The sequence below is a fragment of the Dama dama genome, chromosome 3 (assembly GCF_033118175.1).
Source record: "Dama dama isolate Ldn47 chromosome 3, ASM3311817v1, whole genome shotgun sequence".
Taxonomy (NCBI): domain Eukaryota; kingdom Metazoa; phylum Chordata; class Mammalia; order Artiodactyla; family Cervidae; genus Dama; species Dama dama.
Genome location: NC_083683.1, coordinates 47,889,924 through 47,913,289, shown reverse-complemented (window position 1 = coordinate 47,913,289; position 23,366 = coordinate 47,889,924). Strand labels below are relative to the sequence as shown.

Genomic DNA, 23,366 nt, shown 5'->3' with positions numbered 1-23,366 from the left:
TGATAGACTACAGTCCATGGGTCACAAAAGGTTGCACACGACTTTAACGAATAAACAACAAATATATATATATATATATATATATATATATATATATATATATATATGTCACTTTACTGTATACCAGACACTAACACAATATTGTAATAAATCAACTTTACTTCAATAAAAATGATACTAACTTTAGGTTTCTTAAGTAAAACTAGTATGATAATAAAGGATAGGGTAGCTGTCAAAAGAATGAACAAGTAGAGAGGAAAAGGGAAAAAAGTGTGGGAAGTAAAAGGATGATACAAAAGATGTTGGAAAAAGAGAAATCAATCTGAATGTACCAATAATTACTATAATTACTATTGATTAAACTCTTAAAAAATAATCAAAGTACTTATAAAGACATACCTAAAAACACAAGAATAAATAGGTGAAAGAAGCAAATCATTGAAAGTGAAAGTTGCTCAGTCATGTCCGACCCTTTGTAAACCCATGAACTGTAGCCCACCAGGTTCCTCTGTCCATGGAATTCCCCAGGCAAGAATACTGGAGTGGGTTGCCATTCCCTTTTTCAGGGGATCTTTCTGACCCAGGGATCGAACCCAGGGATCAAATCTCCTGCTATGCAGGCACATTCTTTATAGTCTGAGTGACTATGGAAGCCCCCCACTCACATAAAGTTCAAAAACTGCTGAGGCAGAACTCAGCAATCTTATTTAGGGGTAACAAGTAAGTGATAAGCTATAAATAAAAGCAAGAGGATGAGTATTGTACAATTCAGAATAGAAGTTACATCTGGGGAGGGGAGAAGTTCCATTGACGGGGGCTACATGTGGAGCTTCCAAGGTTCTAAAAATGCTATAATTCTTAAGCAGAGCACACAGCTGGCTTATTTTCTTTTTAAACATGATATACAATTCTGTAACTATGATATATGGTATCAGTTCAGTTCAGTTCAGTCGCTCAGTCGTGTCTGACTCTGCGACCCCATGAACCGCAGCACGCCAGGCCTCCCTGTCCATCACCAACTCCCGGAGTCCACCCAAACCCATGTCCATCGAGTCGGTGATGCCATCCAGCCATCTCATCCTCTGTCGTCCCCTTCTCCTGCCCTCAATCCTTCCCAGCATTAGGGTCTTTTCCAATGAGTCAACTCTTCGCATGAGGTGGCCAAAGTATTGGAGTTTCCGCTTCAGCATCAGTCCTTCCAATGAACACCCAGGACTTATCTCCTTGAGGATGGACTGGTTGGATCTTCTTGCAGTCCAAGGGACTTTCAAGAGTCTTCTCCAACACCACAATTCAAAAGCATCAATTTGGAGCCCATTATACAGAGTGAAGTAAGGTAGAAAGATAAAGACCAATACAGTATACTAATGCATATATATATATGGATTTTAAAAAGATGGTAACGATAACCCTATATGCAAAACAGAAAAAGAGACACAGATGTACAAAACAGACTTTTGGACTCTGTGGGAGAAGGTGAGGGTGGGATGTTCTGAGAGAATAGCATTGAAACAAGTATACTATTAAGTGTGAAACAGATCGCCAGCCCAGGTTGGATGCATGAGACAAGTGCTCAGGGCTGGTGCACTGGGAAGACCCAGAGGGATGGGGAGGAAGGCGGAAGAGGGGATCAGGATGGGGAACACATGTAAATCCATGGCTGATTCATGTCAATGTATGGCAAGAGTGACGGTAGTTCACAGAAGAAATGGGAGACAGTGTTAGACCCACAGAAATTTAAAGTGTGGATGAAAAGATGATTCAATAGTGAGTTCAGAAGCCCCACCAGCCATGCTGCACACACCATTGCAGCGCAGAGAGGCCTGTTCATGACCACGGTGTAGAGCAGAGGGTGGCAGACAGCAGCATAGCAGTCGTAGGCCATGGCAGAGAGAAGACTGGCTTCAGCACACCCATAAAGGAGAAAAAAGAAACTCTGGGTGATGCAGCCCCACACTGAGATGCTTTTCTTCTGCGACAACAACTACAATATTGTAAAGTAATTACCCTCCAACTAATAAAAATAAATGAAAAAAAGAAAATAAAAAAAATAAAAGAAATGATACAATCTTTTAAAATTTAAAAAAAAAAAAAACAAAAGCATCAATTCTTTGGCACTCAGCTTTCTTCACCATCCAACTCTCACATCCATACATGACCACTGGAAAAACTATAGCCTCGACTAGACGGACCTTTGTTGGCAAAGTAATGTCTCTGCTTTTAAATATGCTATCCAGGTTGGTCACAACTTTCCTTCCAAGGAGTAAGCATCTTTTAATTTCATGGCTGCAAACACCATCTGCAGTGATTTTGGAGCCCCAAAAAATAAAGTCTGACACTGTTTCCACTGTTTCCCTCATCTATTTCCCATGAAGTGATGGGACCAGATGCCATAGTTAAAAACTGAGAGAGGTCATTAGTCCTTCAGGAAGAATGAGACAAAAGTAGTCTTGTGGCCAAAAGTACAGAACCAAAAAGAACTCAGTGCTCAGAGATCCTGATAGCGTAGCCCAGACAACCAGGTCAGGAAGCAGAGTTTCTCAGTGAAAGTGCTGACACACGAAGGGCTATCTCATGTGGAATACTGCTTCCACCATAACCTCAGGCTGCCCTTGCTCTCTGGGACAAACTCATGACCTCTAATCAGGTGAACTAGCTGTTGAATGCCCTCAGCTGCTCTCAGGTGAGGTAAAGGAAGTGCTTGCTAGTTGCTGCTCTGGAGCATCTGTCCATTGGCCTCATGCTGTACTGAAGAATCTGTTATAATGGCAGCTCCCCAGTGGAGGTGGAAGGAACAGGCTGCATCTGCCTTTGTGGACAGTCAAGCTCTTCTCCTCCTTACAATACGCTAAAATAATGTAGGGAATTTTCATTTTTACAGTTTTGTAGAGGGAAACAGATCATAAGATCAGATAGTCAAATCTTCTCTTCTTGACTGCTTTACCAACTATTTCATTTAAGTGGGATTCTTCACCTTGATGTCAGTATCCCACCTTTTTGCAGAGAGTTTTCTCAAACATTCATTGGGCTAAACACTGTTTCTCAAATTCAAGCATGCATCATGGTCATAATTAAGAAACAGACTGTTGAGCTCCACCTCTACAGTTTCTGATTCAGTAGATCAGGGTTGGGTCTGAGACTTTCTAGGAAGCTTGCAGACGATGCACATTCTGATGCTGCTGGTATGTGGATGACACTTTGAGAACCACTATATAACTTTTTTAATATATTAATATTGACCTCTGATATCTTTTTTTACTCTCCAGGTGTTTCCAAATATCCCTCCTCCCCGCTCTCTGACTAAAACCACACAGAGAATCCCTCCTCTGGGGATCACATTCACTTCCTCAGCATCCTTTGCAGAGCGCCCTTCACCTCCTGGTTCTTGAGGCTGTAGACGAGAGGGTTCAGCAAGGATGTGATGACACTGTACTGAATGGAGACCACTCGCTCCAACACTGAGCCTGAGTCGGGGCTGATGTACCTGAACAGAGCCGTCCCATAGAATAGGAGCACCACAGTGAGGTGGGAAGAGCAGGTGGAGAAGGCCTTGCCTTGGCCCTCAGAGGAATGGATGTTCAGAATGGCAGAAATGATTCTGGAGTAAGAGAACAGGATCAGGGGAAGTGTCAGAAGTCCCAGAAATGCACTGGACCCTGATAGAAGGAACTCGTTCGCAGTGGGATCAGTACAGGACAGGGGGAAGAGTGACGGTAGTTCACAGAAGAAATGGGAGACAGTGTTAGACCCACAGAAATTTAAAGTGTGGATGAAAAGATGATTCAATAGTGAGTTCAGAAGCCCCACCAGCCATGCTGCACACACCATTGCAGTGCAGAGAGGCCTGTTCATGACCACGGTGTAGAGCAGAGGGTGGCAGACAGCAGCATAGCAGTCGTAGGCCATGGCAGAGAGAAGACTGGCTTCAGCACACCCATAAAGGAGAAAAAAGAAACTCTGGGTGATGCAGCCCCACACTGAGATGCTTTTCTTCTGCGACAAGAAGTTCTGTAGCATTTTGGGCACAGTGACTGAGGAGAAACTGAGATCCAGGAAAGATAGGTGTCTGAGGAAGAAGTACATGGGTGTGTGGAGCCGAGAATCGGCCTTGATGATCAAGATCATCGCCGTGTTCCCCACTAATGTCAGGAGGTAAATCCCCAGGAACAGCACAAAGAGCAGAGCCTGGATGTGGGGGTCAGCAGATAGCCTGAGGAGGGTGAACTCAGTGAAGAAAGTAAAGTTGTTCATGGTTGTTTGTAAATGTCATTCCTAGAAAGAAATCAACTGTATTACAGAATCTGAGTAATTTCTAGTGACCAGAATATCATCCCACAACCCTAAAACTTCTCAGGAAATACTTCTTTCAGCTTAACAATAGAAAAGAAAAAGAAGTTGAGTAATTCCAATTGTGACCTTTATGAGTTGAATTGTGTCTAACTCCAGAAAATATGTTGAAGTCTTAATCCCTTGTACCCCACAGTGTAATATTATATGGAAATAGGGTCACTGAAGGTGCAATCAATTAAGATGAGATAACACTGGAATAGGGCAGGCTCTTAATCTAATCTGACTGATGTTCTTATTAGAGATGAGAGAGCCTTATAAAGAATACACTCAACGTGGGGACAGCATGTGACACAGAGCAGAGAGGAGGGAGGCGCCTGCAAGTCAAGGAAGCCAAGGGTTGACAGCCATAACCAGAATCTAGGAAGAGACGAGGAAGGATTCTTCCCTACAAGTTTTGGGATGGCCGTGGCCCTGCTGACACCTTGATGTCAGTCTTAGAGTCCCTAGAACTGGGAGACAATAAATTCTATTGTTTCAAGCCACCTGGTTTCCAATAGTTTGTTACAACAGCCCTAAGAAATTATCACAGTGACTTTAAGGGTTTCTCCTCCTTGACTCTCCCCAACAGATCTCATTAATTCTGTGAGTGAATATAACACACATCTTTGTGTGCTAAATCAGATTACATAATTTAACTATTAAGACTATACTTATGAGAATAAACAGGCTACTTCAAATGAAATTGTTTCAGAGAATAGACATTTAGTTGCAAATCTTCTTATATTTAGATGTCCATCTTAAAGCCAAGAACTACAGAACTCACCATCTTATTATAGCCATTCTGGGTATTAGATGAAGATGTAGAAAAGGGATTTGAACAATGCTACTTGAAAAGGGACTTGTATGATGCTACTAGAGGTTGCAAGAGGCTTTCCAAACATTCCAGGAGGAATTCAAGAGTACCCTATATCTCCAAAGACATACTAGCAAAGCTGGAAAAGTATCTGTGGGAAGTGTTTGTGCCTGAAGATTGTTCCATTCTCAGGCCAGTGAGATTAGGCTCTCAGCATCTCAAGAGTGGGGAAGACGGAGGCTCACAGAGGTGAGGTGACTTCTTCCATGTCACATAGCTCATCAGCAGAAGAGTCAGGAATTAAACTGAATACCCTGCTCTCAATCCAGTGCTCTTTCTACCACAGCACACCCAGCAGATGGACAACATATATTTTGAGTCACTTAAAGTATCTGTATCTTAAACATAGCACTTTCCCTAAAATTAAAAACAAAAGCTAGACCTGAAAAATGAAAGCTATGTATGTGAACTTGAGCACGATACTTAACCCTTCTGAAGGTAAATTTTTACATCAACAAAATGGAACATGGTTGACATCAACTTAGTCAACCTTGGTTTTAGTCACAGCCTGATAATCGGATACTTCTTTAGTAGTTAACTTCTTTCCTTTCACTTTGCTGCTATTGTTATTGTCTTTTACTGAGGCAAAAATGTCTAGACCAGGACTTTGTTAACAGTGTTCACATGTTTCACTGGAGCCCTGTTGTTCAGCTGTTGTTCCAGTTATCACTGGGACCTGAACCGGAATGTTATAGCTACCTCCCCAGCAGTCTTTTCAGAAGTAGCCTTTAACACCCGCAGCCTTTCTTTCTCCTCAGTCCATTTTACGCTGGCTCTTATAAAGCTTGGTTCTGATGACATAAACCAAAAAGTTATGTTAGAGGAAATCCAAGAGAAAAGAAACATTTGTGAAAAAGTCAACTTAATTTTTTTTAAGTACAATAAAAACATGAATCTAATTTTATGATTTTTTCAAAAAAGTGTACAAATAGTCCTAGGAAGACTCTGGTGACACTGATACCTATACATTGCTGAAGAAAGTGAAAGTGAAAGTTGCTCAGTCGTGTCAGACTCTTTGTGACCCCATGGACTATACAGTCCATGGAATTCTTCAGGCCAGAATACTGGAGTGGGTAGCCTTTCCCTTCTCCAGGGGATCTTCCCAACCCAGGAATTGAACCCACTTCTCCCACATTGCAGGCAAATTCTTTACCAGCTGAGCCACAAGGGAAGCCCATTGCTGAACGCATTGCTGAACGCATTGCAAATTATACACTTTGAGTTAGAGTCTTATAAGTCCTTGGATTTATGCTAAAACTATAACTCAAAAGGCTGAAATGTGACATTTATAATGATGCACACTGTATTGTTATATGTTCAATAAAAATGGAAATGTTACAATATTTTCATATTCTGAAATGTCTAAATACCAACTAAATAATGTAGACAATAAAATTAAAATCATAAAGACTATGTGGCAACAAAGGAACATATCAATAATAGCTGCAAAACGAAGACATTTCTCTTTGGTATGATTAGAACTGGTTTTCAAGACTCTTTTTACCATTATCTTCCTCAAACCTGCAGCTTCCTTTTCTCTATAAATGCCCCAGTCAAACTCCTCAGTTAACAATAGACTTCCTTCCCTTTCTCCTTTGATGATGCACCCAAACTATGTACTTGCTCCTAAAACATTTCACTTAATTTTAAGAAGATTGATTTATTAAGTACGGAGATAAAGAAGCCCCACCAATCATGAGATCCCCTAGATGAGAGTCATCTTCCTGGCTACCACACTTTCCTGTGGGAGGTTCAGACAGCTTGGTGGGAAGGAAAAGAGTGAGCTGACCAGGATCACTGGGAGGAATTCTGGGGTACAGAACAATGGAGAAACTAACTGTTCCAAGGAGGAAAAGGGACTTTGATAGAAAATGACTACCTAAAAGACAGAAAGGAAGAAAATAAGAAGGTGCAGGCTATGCCTTTCCAGCCCTAAGCACATGAAGATTCCCCAGTATCCTTTGGGAATATTTGTAGACGCTGGCATTGGCATTTCAGATGAAGAAAACTGTTTTCGTTCCCAGTTCTGACAATCACAGCAAAAGTGTTAATTAGGGGATAGTTCCACCCCTGACACTTTCTAAGAGACTGCACTACCCGTCTGTCCTCCCTGCAGATTTACTCAATACGATTCAATACAACTTCATGATCTCTTGCTAGCCTCGAAACCAAAAGACTTTAGAACTCTTAGTGAAAGTTATACAAGAGGGAATGGGAAGGTCTCCTTCTACATCCAGTACTTCTGCCATGGTGCACATTTGAAGAAATGATCCTCCAGTCCTCCATCAGGATGCCTCCTGCCAGCTCCCCCATGTCAAAAGATGACCTGCTTTTTTGTCAGGGTCAAGGGACATGAAGGGAGGAGACAGAGGGATCCCAGATGGACAGAAGTGCACTGTAGATCAACATCCCAGGAAAAAAACTTCATCTACTTATTTCTCTGGCCATGATATTTTCCTTATGACTATTTCTATGTCTTTTTCATTGCCGTGAGGAATTTGGGTTAGAGTAGGATTCTTCCGAGTTGTTCAAACTGATGAAAGTTTCCTTCTTCACCTCTTTTACTGAGTTGGACTGTTCTAAATCTGGCTCCTGTTTGGGGTTCTTTGAGGCAGATTGCCTACTGTCCCCACAGCTGGGCCTGCAGAATTAGGTCTCCAGCTAAACCTTGGGAAAAGTCAGTTTTATTTCCTGACAGTTTCTAGCATCAAACTCCTATGGTCAGTTCTAGCTAAAGCCTAAAGGGCCAGCATTCTCTGCACTGGGACTTTCTGGGCCTTGCTAAGAGTTATTAATTCTTGTCAGTCTTCCTGAGGTCACCTACCTTAGTACAGAGAAGAGCTCCTGGCTAGTCTGTAGGAGTCTTATAATCTTCCGGTGCTCCTCTCTTTGGCCATCTCTTTGATCTCTTTGCCAAGCTATAGCTCTGGGAGAGGAGCATGAGTAAGGAGTCCAGGGAGTCTGGGACTGCTCACTGCTCATGGGGAAGGCTGCAGTAGTCAGAGTCACTTGGGGCCTGATTTGGAAGTGGGGGTGCAGAAAAATTTCCAGCAATAGCACAGGAACAATGCAAAATCTGACAAATAAAGCTCAATCTAGGGTTTCTCAACCTCAGACATATAAATGTGTGCACAGTGAGGCATTAATGTTCACGTGTGTGTGCGCACATGCGTTACCCTCATACTCTCTCTATAAAGTCTAACATTCCCTTTCCCTTTGGAGTTACTCCAAAATCTATGCACTTGAGGTATGCTGTATTTTTTCTGCACGCATTTATCACATGGCCCTGAAAGAAATCAGAGCCATAAAGCAGGAACTCTTTAATTTTCTTGAGTCCCCACTTAGAAATGTATTTTTTTGTCCCTTCTTTAGATTTAATGGTAGAGGTAATGCTTTTAATGCAAGACTAACACTTGTACTTGGACTTTAGCTCCGATCTCCTTCTGAGCCTCTGAGTCCTTCTCCTTCAGGTATGCTAATTACCTGTTTTTAATCATCAGTTTCTTTCTTTTACTCATTTGTACCAAGAATGTAAATATATTAAAATAGTTCCCATATTTAAAAATATCTAACTGACCCCGTGTTTCACTGCAGTTATTGATTCTACATTGCCTCACTTTACTTGTCTCACAGCCACTTCTGAAAGTCTGACTTAACTATACTACCTCCCAAGCTTTTCTTACCTTTTATCCCACAACATGCTGGCTTCTGCACCCACCATTCCTTTCCCTTTATGTTTCTAGTGACTTGTAAAGCCAGTATTAATTTTCCTCCTGTTACTGTGATGTAAGGAACTCCCATTTCAGTCCTCATATTCTGCATGATTGGACTCTTGACTTTACATAGCTAAGAAAAAGTTGAAAAGAGGGAGTTATTATTCTTCTTGAGCCATCAGGAAAATAGTCCCTATATAAGTATATCTTTGGAAGGAGTCTGGGATTCTTCCTCAACAGGACCAGATCAGGAGGACTGGTGGTTTCTCTTAGTGATAGACTTCACTTCTGCATAGGGTGTAGGACAATAACTATAAATAGATGATTAGAAGTATTTATATTTTATATAAGTAACATAAAGTTATAAATAATCAATTCACATTGACCAAGGATCAGGCTTAGCAGCATTACATATAGCATTAGTATTTACTTACATATTAATACATATACCACCCTTTCCATTTTTTTGGAAACACTGGCAGTTTTATTTTCTTGGGCTCCAAAATCACTGAAGACAGTGACTGCAGCCATGAAATTAAAAGATGCTTGCTCCTTGGAAGAAAAGCTTTGACAAACCTAGATAGTGTGTTAAAAAGCAAAGACAACACTTTGCCAACAAAGGTCTATATAGTTAGTCAAAGCTATAGTTTTTCCCGTAGACATGTATGGATGTGAGAGTTGGACCATAAGGAAGGCTGAGTGCCGAAGAATCGATGCTTTCGAATTGTGGTGCTGGAGAAGACTCTTGAGAGTCCGTTGGACAGCAAGAAGATCAAACCCATTAATCCTAAAGGAAATCAATCCTGAATATTCATTGGAAGAACTGATGCTGAAGCTGAAGCTCCATATTTTGGCCACCATTGGAAAAGACCCTGATGCTGGGAAAGATTGAAGGCAGGAGGAGAAGACGATGACAGAGGATAACATAGTTGGATGGCATCACCAACTTAATGGACATGAGTTTGAGCAAGCTCCAGGAGATAGTGAAGGGCAGGTGTGCTGCAACCCATGGGGTTGCAAAGAGTTGCATGCGACTTAGCAACAGAACAACAAGATACCACCTTTTCACAAAATTATGGCTATATTAAATTTAGCACTATTGAGTAAAAGTGCAAGGACATGAAGGGGAGTGACAGCAATTGGAGTTTAGAGCAGATCTAAGAAGGATCTTACATAAGCAAGGGGTTGATAAATTATGGTTTGCAGGCCAAGTGTAGCTTACCTGCCTGTTTTTAAGAAAACAAAGTTTTATTAGAACACAGCTATGCTAACCTACTTACAGTCTGTGGATGCTTTCATACATGGCAGCATTGAGTAGTTATAACAGAGACTGTACATACGACCTACACAACCTAAAACCTTTGCTATCTGGCACTTTAACGAAAAAAATTCTCTTACCTTTACTGTATGCCACACTTAGTAACTCAACAAAACTTACACTGAGTCTTTATAGAACCATTGGGTGTTCCAGATATTGAGTCTGAGAACATACACACCACTAAAATGACTACTGCAAAGAGAGACAGAGGATCCTGCTCCTGAACAAGGGGAAAATCATCCTATCATATTTTTAAGTGTTCACCTAATAATCTAGCTTATCTGCTTTGTTATAGTTTCCTACAATTTAATATACTCTAAAACACTGGAGATAGCTATTTTGATGATTAATAATTTAATCATAAATGTGTTACTCTCATTACCATTTTTTTCTTAGGTTCCAGTCCTTCCCTCTGGTATCACTTTATTTCTTGTGGAAATATTCTTCAGTAAATTCTTTGAGTAAGAAATCATGGGTAATATATTCCCTGAGTTTTTACATGTTTGTAAATATTTTTAGCTTTCCCATATTTAAAAATGTATTTTAATACATGTCCATAGTATAAAGAGTAAGTTTTCTCCAATTCCTAGTCCCCAACTACTTACTTATCCCTTTCTTAGATGCAAGGACTATTGACCATTTTACTTAAATGAACTTTCAGAGATAGTCTATGAGTATAGCCACATGTATATATGTAAGATTTTCGTAAAAAAGAGTCTACACCCCATTTTGCAACTTATTTTTTAATATTATTTATTATTTATTTTGAAGATCACTCAATATTGGTATATACAGAGCTGCCTCATTTTTTCTTCTTTTTCTTTTTGGCCATGCAGTTTATGAGATCTTAGTTCCCTGACCAGTGACTGAACCCATGCCCCATCAGTGAAAGCACAGAATCATAACCACTGGACTGTCAAGGAATTCCCCAGAGCTGCCTCAATTTCAAATGGCTGTCTAGTCATCATCATATGAAAATACAATTCATTTAACATGTACTTTACAGATGGCAATAGTCAACATCCGTTCATTCATTCTCTAAATATCCATTGAGCATCTATTATGGCCAAAGTGCTTCTAGGTGCTTGGGAAGACATTAACAAAAAAACAGAGTTCCCTGTCTGTGTAGAGAAATGTTTTCATGGTTATGCTTATAATTTAATTTTCTTTGCATGCTTGTGAGGATATTTGTAAGATTAATTCTCTAAATGTTCGTTGACAGATAAATGGATAGAGAAGATATGGTGTGTGTGTATTTTATATATATATATATATATATACACACACACACACACATAAAATGGAATATTACTCAGCCACAAAAATAATGCCATGGATGTATCATACTGAGTGAAGTATTAATAAGTCAGTAAGAGAAAGACAAAGACTATATAATATCACTTCTATGTAGAATCTAAAGTATGACATAAATTAATTTATCTAGAAAACAGAAACAGACTCACAGACACACAAAACAAACCTGTGGTTGCCAAGGTGAAGGGGGCGTGGGGGACAACTTGATTGGGGGTTTTGTACTTGCAGACTCAGTATATAGGACGGATAAACAACAAAGTGCTATGGTATAGCACAGGGAACTATTCAGGATCCTGTAATAAAACCTAGTGGAAAAATATGAAAAAACATACAAACATACACACACACACACCCAAATATATATATATTTGTTGTTTTTGTTCAGTCACCCAGTCATGTCCGACTCTTTGTGACCGCATGGACTACAGCACATCAGGCCTCCTTGTCCCTCACCATCTCCTGGAGTTTGCCCAAGTTCATGTTCATTGCATCAGTGATGCCATCCAGCTATCTCATCCTCTGATGCCCTCTTCTCCTTCTGCCCTCAATCTTTTCCAGCATCAGGGACTTTTCCAATGAGTCGGTTGTTTGCATCAGATGACCAAAATACTGAAGCTTCAGCTTTAGCAGCAATCCTTCCAATGAGTATTCAGGATTGATTTCCCTTAAGATTGACTGTTTTGATTTCCTTGCTGTCCGAGGGACTTACAGGAGTCTTCTCCAGCACCACAGTTCAAAGGCATCGATCCTTTGGTGTTCTGCCTTCTTTAAGGTCCAGCTCTCACAACCATTCATGACCACCAGGAAGACCACAGCCTTGACACACACACGCACATATATTCTTGTCCCTGGTGGCTCAGACAGTAAAGGATCTGCCTTCAATGTGGGAGACCCAGGTTCGATCCCTGGGTCAGGAAGATCCTATGGAGAAGGGAATGGCAAGCTACTCCAGTATTCCTGCCTGGAGAATTCCATGGACAGAGGAACCTGGTGGGCTACAATCCATAGGGTTACAAAGAATTGGATATAATTGAGCAATTAACACATATATATAACATAATGTTAGTTTCTGATGTATATACCTCAGAAGTTAACAACACTGCAAGTCAACTATACTTCAATTAAACTTTTTTTAATAACAATTCTTCCATATTTTTATAGTTTCATTATTTGTCTTTAATTCATGTGGAATTTATTTGGTGTAAGACAGGAATCCAGGTTCATTTTTAACAGAAAGCTACCAGTTATTCTATACCATATAATGAATAATCCATCCTTAACCTATTGACTTAAATTAGCATCTTTCCAATATTCTAAATTGCCTGTATATCTTTGGGTATGTTTATGGGCTGTCTATTCAATATATTCATTCACTAGTGATACAGAATTGGAATTATTGGATCCTTTCATTTTTATATTCTGTAGGACTTTCCCCTTTATTACACTTAGAGTTTTCTATTCTTGTTTTTTTTTAACTTTTCCTTTGAATTCTAGAAATAATCTAATTATAAAAGAAGCTTGTTTCTATTTTTATTGACACCATGTCCCACCCATAAGCTTTTAAGAGAGTTATTAGATCTTCACTATATTGAGTTCTACCACTCAATAATATGATATGCTTGTTCATTTGTTTTAATCTTTGAGTCCCTTGATAGAATCTTAAATTTTTCTTCCAATAGTTTTTGAACACTTTAAATTTATTCCTGGGTGTTTTATCTTTTTTTGTTCCTACTGTGATGTTAATTTCTTCCATTATGTTTTCTAATTAGTTGTTTAGAGATAAGGAAGGATATGATTTCTGTTTATTAATTTTATATATAGTTACTTTGCAAATTCTTTTATCATTCTCTTAACAGTTTCCTGTATAAATCTCCCAGATTTTCCAGGTAAATAATCACATCCTTTGCAAAACCGTAAAATTATCCTCTTCTTTCAAGTTTTTATTCTTAATTTCTTTCTTGTCAAATTGCATTCTCTTAATACCTCCAGGAGAATTCCCTGAATATTTAATATTATATGCATTTTCATAATAGTGGCTATAAAGAGCTCCTTTTCCTGATTCAGGGAAATATTCTTAGTGTTATCTCAGTAAGTATGATATCAGCTTTAGAGAGAAATACATAAAACATATATTTTTAATTCATATATATATTCATATACATACACTTAAAATAACTTTACTCATATTAAGGAGACTTTATTGTCCTGGGCTCCAAAATCACTGTAGGTGGTGACTGCAGCTATGAAATTAAAAGACACTTGCTCCTTGGAAGAAAAGCTATGACCAACCTAGATAGCATATTCAAAAGCAGAGACATTGCTTTGTCAATAAAGGTTCGTCTAGTCAAAGCTATGATTTTTCCAGTAGTCATGTTTGGATGTGAGAGTTTGACTATAAAGAAAGCTGAGTGCCAAAGAATTGATACTTCGGAACTATGGTGTTGGAGAAGACTCTTGAGAGTCCCTTAGACTGCAAGGAGATTAATTAGGAGTTAATCCTAAAGGGAAATAGTCCTGAATATTCATTGGAAGGACCAATGCTGAAGCTAAAGCTCCAATACTTTGGCCACCTGATGTGAAGATCTGACTAATTAGAAATGACCCTGATGCTGGGAAAGATTGAAGGCAGGAAGAGAAGGGGATGACAGAGGATGAGATGGTTGGATGGCATCACTGACTTGATGGACATACATTTGAGCAAGCTCCAGGAGATGGTGAAGGACAGGGAAGGCTGGCGTGCTGCAGTCCATGGGGTTGCAAAGAGTGGGACATGACTGAGCAACTGAGCAACAACAAGAGAGCAAATAGAATTGAGAAGATATGTTGGGAAAATTTAGGTAGAATTAGCTATTGGTATTGGGCAGATGAGTCTGTTTATCAGATGTAAAGTTGTGAATCAGATTATAGTTTGGGGGAATCTTAATATTATAGGTGGTAATTTAAGATGTAGGAGTAACTACACCTAAAGGAATTAGAGAAGGAAGAAATGAAGAACCCCAGAGTTAGCAGAAGGAAAGAAATCTTAAAAATCAGGGCAGAAATAAATGCAAAAGAAACTAAAGAGACCATAGCAAAAATCAACAAAGCTAAAAGCTGGTTTTTTGAAAAAATAAACAAAATTGACAAACCATTAGCAAGACTCATTAAGAAACAAAGAGAGAAAAACCAAATTAACAAAATTAGGAATGAAAATGGAGAGATCACAACAGACAACACTGAAATACAAAGGATCATAAGAGACTACTACCAGCAGCTCTATGCCAATAAAATGGACAACTTGGATGAAATGGACAAATTCTTAGAAAAGTATAACTTTCCAAAACTGAACCAGGAAGAAATAGAAGATCTTAACAGACCCATCACAAGCAAGGAAATCGAAACTGTCATCAAAAATCTTCCAGCAAACAAAAGCCCAGGACCAGATGGCTTCACAGCTGAATTCTACCAAAAATTTAGAGAAGAGCTAACACCTATCTTACTCAAACTCTTCCAGAAAATTGCAGAAGAAGGTAAGCTTCCAAACTCATTCTATGAGGCCACCATCACCCTAATTCCAAAACCAGACAAAGATGCCACAAAAAAAGAAAACTACAGGCCAATATCACTGATGAACATAGATGCAAAAATCCTTAACAAAATTCTAGCAAACAGAATCCAACAACATATTAAAAAAATCATACACCATGACCAAGTGGGCTTTATCCCAGGAATGCAAGGATTCTTTAATATCCGCAAATCAATCAATGTAATACACCACATTAACAAATTGAAAGATAAAAACCATATGATTATCTCAATAGATGCAGAGAAAGCCTTTGACAAAATTCAACACTCATTTATGATTAAAACTCTCCAAAAAGCAGGAATAGAAGGAACATACCTCAACATAATAAAAGCTATATATGACAAACCCACAGCAAGCATCACCCTCAATGGTGAAAAATTGAAGGCATTTCCCCTGAAATCAGGAACAAGACAAGGGTGCCCACTCTCACCACTACTATTCAACATAGTGTTGGAAGTTCTGGCCACAGCAATCAGAGCAGAAAAAGAAGTAAAAGGAATCCAGATAGGAAAAGAAGAAGTAAAACTCTCACTGTTTGCAGATGACATGATCCTCTACATAGAAAACCCTAAAGACTCTACCAGAAAATTACTAGAGCTAATCAATGAACATAGTAAAGTTGCAGGATATAAAATTAACACACAGAAATCCCTTGCATTCCTATATACTAACAATGAAAAAACAGACAGAGAAATTAAGGAAACAATACCATTCACCATTGCAACAAAAAGAATAAAATACTTAGGAGTATATCTACCTAAAGAAACAAAGGACCTATACATAGAAAACTATAAAACACTGATGAAAGAAATCAAAGAGGACACAAACAGATGGAGAAACATACCGTGTTCATGGATTGGAAGAATCAATATTGTCAAAATGGCTATTCTACCCAAAGCAGTCTATAGATTCAATGCAATCCATATCAAGCTACCAACGGTATTTTTCACAGAACTAGACCAAAGAATTTCACAATTTGTATGGAAATACAAAAAACCTCGAATAGCCAAAGTAATCTTGAGAAAGAAGAATGGAGCTGGAGGAATCAACCTGCCTGACTTCAGACTCTACTACAAAGCCACAGTCATCAAGACAGTATGGTACTGGCACAAAGACAGAAATATAGATCAATGGAACAGAATAGAAAGCCCAGAGATAAATCCATGAACCTATGGACACCTTATCTTTGACAAAGGAGGCAAGGATATACAATGGAAAAAAGACAACCTCTTTAACAAGTGGTGCTGGGAAAACTGGTCAACCACTTGTAAAAGAATGAAACTAGAACACTTTCTAACACCATACACAAAAATAAACTCAAAATGGATTAAAGATCTAAATGTAAGACCAGAAACTATAAAACTCCTAGAGGAAAAGATAGGCAAAACACTCTCCGACATAAATCACAGCAAGATCCTCTATGACCCACCTCCCAGAATATTGGAAATAAAAGCAAAAATAAACAAATGGGACCTAATGAAACTTAAAAGCTTTTGCACTACAAAGGAAACTATAAGTAAGGTGAAAAGACAGCCCTCAGATTGGGAGAAAATAATAGCAAATGAAGAAACAGACAAAGGATTAATCTCAAAAATATACAAGCAACTCCTGAAGCTCAATTCCAGAAAAATAAATGACCCAATCAAAAAATGGGCCAAAGAACTAAACAGACATTTCTCCAAAGAAGACATACAGATGGCTAACAAACACATGAAAAGATGCTCAACATCACTCATTATTAGAGAAATGCAAATCAAAACCACAATGAGGTACCATTACACGCCAGTCAGGATGGCTGCTATCCAAAAATCTACAAGCAATAAATGCTGGAGAGGGTGTGGAGAAAAGGGAACCCTCTTACACTGTTGGTGGGAATGCAAACTAGTACAGCCGCTATGGAAAACAGTGTGGAGATTTCTTAAAAAACTGGAAATAGAACTGCCATATGACCCAGCAATCCCACTTCTGGGCATACACACTGAGGAAACCAGATCTGAAAGAGACACGTGCACCCCAATGTTCATCGCAGCACTGTTTATAATAGCCAGGACATGGAAGCAACCTAGATGCCCATTAGCAGATGAATGGATAAGGAAGCTGTGGTACATATACACCATGGAATATTACTCAGCCATTAAAAAGAATTCATTTGAACCAGTCCTAATGAGATGGATGAAGCTGGAGCCCCTTATACAGAGTGAAGTAAGCCAGAAAGATAAAGAACATTACAGCATACTGACACATGTATATGGAATTTAGAAAGGTGATAACGATAACCCTATATGCAGAACAGAAAAAGAGACACAGAAATACAGAACAGACTTTTGAACTTTGTGGGAGAATGTGAGGGTGGGATATTTCAAAAGAACAGCATGTATACTATCTATGGTGAAACAGATCACCAGCCCAGGTGGGATGCACGAGACAAGTGCTCCGGCCTGGTGCACTGGGAAGACCCAGAGGAATCGGGTGGAGAGGGAGGTGGGAGGGGGGATCGGGATTGGGACTACATGTAAATCCATGGCTGATTCATATCAATGTATGACAAAACCCACTGGAAAAAAAAAAAAAAAAAAAAGATGTAGGAGTAAATGAGAATATCCTTCACAATTTCCTCCCTATTCTTACATAAATCAGGAGAATAATTCAGAGGTTATGTTTCAGATCTTATTTATACAACCTCTTCCTAACTCTAGTTGCAAACTTGCTATTGACAAATCATACAAATAGGTTATTTGGCTCTTGACTTTGGTTTACCTTGGCTGTCTCTTCTTTGTTCCTCATTTATTTTTGTATCTGGCCCTACCTCCCTGAGCCAAACGAGGGTCAGACTCTTATAATATGCTTGCTTGGAAGGGACAAGAGAAATTCTACATGACTTAAATGAAATGTAGAAAAGCGCACAAGAAAACTAGAAGAAAAATTCAGAACACTGATGGTAAGGGACTTCTTGACCTTAAAAGCAGAGAATATTCCACAAAGGAAAGTTATTTGACTACATAACACAATTAAAAATAAAAACATAACAGTAAAACAATACACTTTGAAAGGGTTTGAAATGAGTTATTGCAAAAATTAACATCCTTCTTATTTAAACACATCATTCAAATAAAAATAATACTGTGAATGCAATAAGAAACTAGCAAAATGGCATGCTAATAACAAAAGAGGAAATACTGATGGTTAATGTTTGAGAAATGTTGAGTATTATTTGTGATGAAAAATAAATGCAAATACAAAAAAGAATTAGCATCTTATACCTATAAAATTGGTAAATATTAAAATGGTTTAAAAATGATTGTCAAGCCTGGCAGATATACATTGCTAAACCCTCTAATAAATTGCTGGCTGGACTATAAATTAGTATAAATATTTATACAAGCAAATTGGTAATATAAATCAAGATCATACTTATAGCAAAAGGATAGGAGAGGGAATGAGAGTGACAAGATAAGGGAAGACAGTTTGAGTATAAAACATTTTTTAACTAACACAATTCATAATGTATATATGGGAGGCTGGTAGGGCAGTCCACCAGAGATTTTACTGCATGAGAGTCTGTAGTAGGAATTGAAAATAAAGAAGCAAGCACACCTGGAAGCTTGTGCCAATGACTGCTTCAGTCTCCTAAGAGATGGGAGATTGATAGATGAGTCAGTCCTTGAACCCATCTCTCAAAGATGCAAACGAGGAAGGGAGTGGTTGCAAGATGCAGGTGCTACACTGTTGATGTCTATTTAAGTGACTGCATATCTTTTACTTGGGTTTGGTCTGGGGAAGGATACCCTTCTCATTATACCCATAACCTATATCTAAATAGGTTCATTTTGGAGAGGTACTCTTAAGAATATATAAGGGGCAGGGCACAATGATATTATTAACTCTTCCTTTATTTGAAGAGTCACTAAGTCATGTTAATTCTACCTCCTAACTATCTTGAAATTAGATCACTTAAGGGAGAACTGTATCTTCTACATGAGGTGCAGAACTGGCTACACTCTGTACAAAAACCCCCTTTTCTTGACAAAATCTGATGACATCATTTCGTAGAACTGACCCAAAAGGTAATTACTACGGATATATAACCATTATATTTTAGAAGTATACATCAAAATTAATTTTTCCTGAAACTATGATTTTAAAATATTTACATCTTTAAAAGTATTTTTTCTTATTTACTCACTACACACTCCCCTACTAATTTTGTAGAATTTATTATATATTTAAGATTAAAAGTTCATGGTAAAAATTAAAAAACAAACCAACAATATTTTTTGAATTTTAAGAAATTAAGAAAGTGCCAAAAGAAAAAAAACTTACTTTTGTTTAATGCTTATGAGAGTAAATACAGTGATGTATGTTAAGTATTTCATTTAAGGAGTCACTCAAGTCAGTCCATTCACTGGGTTGTGAGCTTACTGTCTCCTCACCCATGAATCTTTTGTGACAATAAATTAATTTATTTGACTGAATATGTGTCAAAGAAACAATGGACAGTGAGTTCAGGAGGGTTTGGCTGATTGGGGCTGTCAGACACCAAGTGAATTAACTGACTTGATGTTCTCAGGTTGAATGAAAACATTGTTTTGAGATAGCATAGACATTAGGTTATGTCCAGGGAGATCTCTAGTCTAGTTGCCAGACAGCCAGATCCCATTCCAGATACTCAAAATGTTACCACCAGCACACCTGAAACAGTTACTTTCCCTTTGATTGGATTAGGGCAGATTCCTGTCCTAACTTGTGTTTTTGCTTTCTGGAAACTTGAAAGTTAATAACTCAAACCAGGCACATCAATTATTTTTGGTTCTCCCAGGTAAGGTGGATGAAGCAACCCTCATTCAGTACAATCTTCAATCAGTAGCTAGTTTTCTCTCACACTGAAATGCCTTTCACACTCCCATCTTTTTTTTTTTTTTTTTTTCCTTTTCTATTTTAATGCTTAGAATGCCATACTATTAACACTTTGAAAACAAGGCAAACAGATTTGGACTCTGTCTACACTATTCTATCACAGTATTTATTTCTCAGGCTTCACTTTATTTTCCTATCAAATACAATAAAATAAGCAATCACACACTTAGAACTCTATTACCCACATCCAAGAGGTTATATTCATCAAGTGGCAAATTTCTAAAGTGACCAAGTTAGCCATTAATGCTCTACAGCCCCTGACTATGCTTTTTCATTGTCTTCAGACCAAAGGTAGCATGAATCCCCCACATACAGAGGGGCACATTTATTGCTTCAACACTCTATGCAGGGCTGTCTTCACTTCCTGGTTCTTGAGGCTGTAGATGAGGGGGTTTAACAAGGATGTGATCACACTGTACTGAATAGAGACCACTTGCTCCAACATGGAGCCCAAGAGAGGGGTCATGTACCTAAATAAGGCTGTCCCATAGAACAAAAGCACCACAGTGAGGTGGGAGGAACATGTAGAGAAGGCTTTGCCTTGACCCCCAGAAGAAGGGATGCTTATGATGGCAGAGATTATTCTAGAATAAGAGAAAAGAATCAGGGGAAATGTCACAAATCCTAACAATGCACATGACCCAGCAAGAAGGGCCTCATTGGCAGTAGGATCAGTGCAGGACAGAGGGAAGAGTGAAGGCAGCTCACAGCAGAAGTGAGGGATGACATTGGGGCCACAGAAATGTAAGTTGTAAGTGAAAAGACTGCTTGGCAGCAAGTTTAGGAACCCCACTGCCCAAGCTGCAGTCACCATCCCAACACACAGAGGCCTGTTCACAATCACACTGTATAGCAGAGGGTGGCAGATGGCAGCATAGCGGTCATAGGCCATGGCAGAGAGCAGGCAGGCCTCTGTGCTCCCAGAGAGTATGAGAAAGAAACTCTGGGCCATGCAGCCCCACACAGAGATAGTTTTCTTTTGAGTTAACAAGTTCTCCAGCATCTTGGGCGTGGTTATTGAAGAAAGGGAGAGATCCAGAAATGACAGGTGACCTAGGAAGAAGTACATGGGTGTCTTAAGGTGAGAATCAGTTCTGATCACCAGGATCATCACCAGGTTCCCCATCAGGGTCAGGAGGTATATCACCAGGAACAATGCAAAAAGCATGTTCAGGATGTGGGGATTTCTGGAAAATCCCATGAGGACAAACTCAGTAATGATGGTGAGATTTTTCATGATTAGAGATGCCCTAAAAAGAAATATAATGCAGTTGAGTCATTCCAGGTGAATAGGACTGCCTCTCCTGTGAAAAATGTAACTTAACAGCTTAAAGGTATAAATAAAAACTATGAAGCCAAGGAGTTTCCCTCTTTGTCACACTCGGCACCCCCATCACTACTTCAATTCTGGCCGCATGCAGCCTTTCAAAGTCTATCCCCCATAATTGCTTCTTTAATCTTTAATACTCATTTACTCAGGAAATATTTAATAAGCATCCAAGTACTGGGCACTGTACCAGATCCCAAGGATAGAAAGTTTCACATGGCATGATTGCTGCCCTTAAAGAAATATAATTTAACAGGGGCAGACAGACACGTAGAGAAGCAAAATAAAGGCTACATGCACAGGATACAGTGGTGGTACAAATGTGAATCAGTCGTCTCTAGATAACATGGTAAACCTTCAAAGAAGAGGTAAAAATACTTAAGCCTGACTGAAATTTACTCCACTATGGGGACAAAATGGAAGATGGCATTCCAGGCAGAGGAAATGATGTAATCAAATACAAGGAAACATATGCTAATAGTACATCTCTGAGGAACTTCATCAGCTTGGTTTGGGTGGGTACAGGGTGATGTAAGGAGGCATGTAATACCAAGCAAGTGGGTCATGTGATAAGATTAGTAGTTTAGAAATATTCACCCAGTGGACATGTGGAAGATGAGCAATAGAGCATATAGTCAGGGCAATTAACTCATCCATTCAATACACACGTACTGAGTAACTTCTATGTGCCAGGCATGCTTCTAGACTCCTAGGGTGCACCATTAAACATATCAGAGTTTACCTTCCAGTCAGGAAAAACAGATAAGAAATAATAGGTGTAATAATAAATAAGTATAATGTGTTAGAAGATGCTATGTGCCATTTAAAATAATAGATCAGGGAAAGAGAGATTGTTAATGGGATAGAGGAGGGCAGTGAGGTTTGCAATTTAAGATAGTCAGGGAAGGACTGAGACAGTGTCACTTGAACAAAAATTTGAAGGAAGTGAGGTTGTAATCCATACGAATGTCTGTTGAAGGAGAATTGGGAGAGCATTGCACCAGCCCTGGTCAGAGATGATAAGGGGTTAACAGAGGCTGCAGCAATGAGGGCAAATGAGAGGAGACATATTCGAAAGACATCCTTGTGCTGTGCTTAGTCATTCAGTCGCGTCCAACTCTTTGCGACCCCGTGGACTATAGCCCCAGGCTCCTCTGTCTATGGGGACTTTCCAAGCAAGAATGCCATGCCTTCCTCCAGGGGATCTTCCCAACCCAGGGATCAAACCCAGGTCTCTCACATTGCAGGCAGATTCTTTACCAGCTGAGCTACCTGGGAAGCCTGAAAGACATCATTAGTTGTATTCAAAAAGATTTCAAAAATTCCCTGGTTATCCGGTGGTTAGGACTTGGTGCTTTCACTTTCAGGGCCGAGTTTGATCCCTGGCACAGTTAAAAAAAAAACCCCAAAAAACAAACAAAAAAGAATTTAATCATCAATTCAATGATAGGATAAAATAATAAAAAAAAATGATTCTCAGGTTTCTGTCTTTGGAGACTGAGGGGTCTCATTTATTAAAATAGGTGACCCAGGAAAAGCAGCATGTTTGAGGGAAAGAGGATACTCAGTTTTGAATATGTTGTAGTTGATGAGCCTGTGAGACAGTGATGAGACATTCAGGCACTTAGAGCTAGAGTCCTGAAGTTCAGGAAAATTATTCGGGCTGAATAGATGAGTCAAAGAATCATTAACAAGCTTAGCCACTGACAGCCCACTCATAAGAAGATGCACTCTAGGACAGAGTTTCATATAACAGAGAAATTTAATGAAAAGAGAGGAAGAGAAACTCACAAAGGTCCCTGCGCTCATTCAGCATGGTCAGTTATGGATCTGTCTGCTCTGAAGGGTCCCCTGGAGGTCACGGGACTCAGTGCCCTCTGTTTATAGGTGAGGAGACTGAGGCCCAAAGAGGGGAAGTGACCTATAACCTCTTCCTCCAGCTCCACCACTCACCAACCACCACCCTGGCCCCCCCAACCCTGCCCCACATCATTCCTGCTTCTCTTTCTCTG

The 23,366-nt window shown here is 39.2% G+C and overlaps 2 protein-coding genes across 2 annotated transcripts; both read right to left on the bottom strand.

Moving 5' to 3' along the window:
* Positions 1-3,339: 3,339 nt before the first annotated feature.
* Positions 3,340-4,251, bottom strand: LOC133043165 (olfactory receptor 8S1-like). The gene has a single exon (XM_061124005.1). The coding sequence runs from the start codon at positions 4,249-4,251 to the stop codon at positions 3,340-3,342; it is 912 nt and encodes a 303-aa protein (XP_060979988.1).
* Positions 4,252-20,352: 16,101 nt separating this feature from the next.
* On the bottom strand, positions 20,353-21,264 carry LOC133043154 (olfactory receptor 8S1-like). The gene has a single exon (XM_061124001.1). It carries the CDS (start codon positions 21,262-21,264, stop codon positions 20,353-20,355), a length of 912 nt encoding a protein of 303 aa, XP_060979984.1.
* Positions 21,265-23,366: the final 2,102 nt, after the last annotated feature.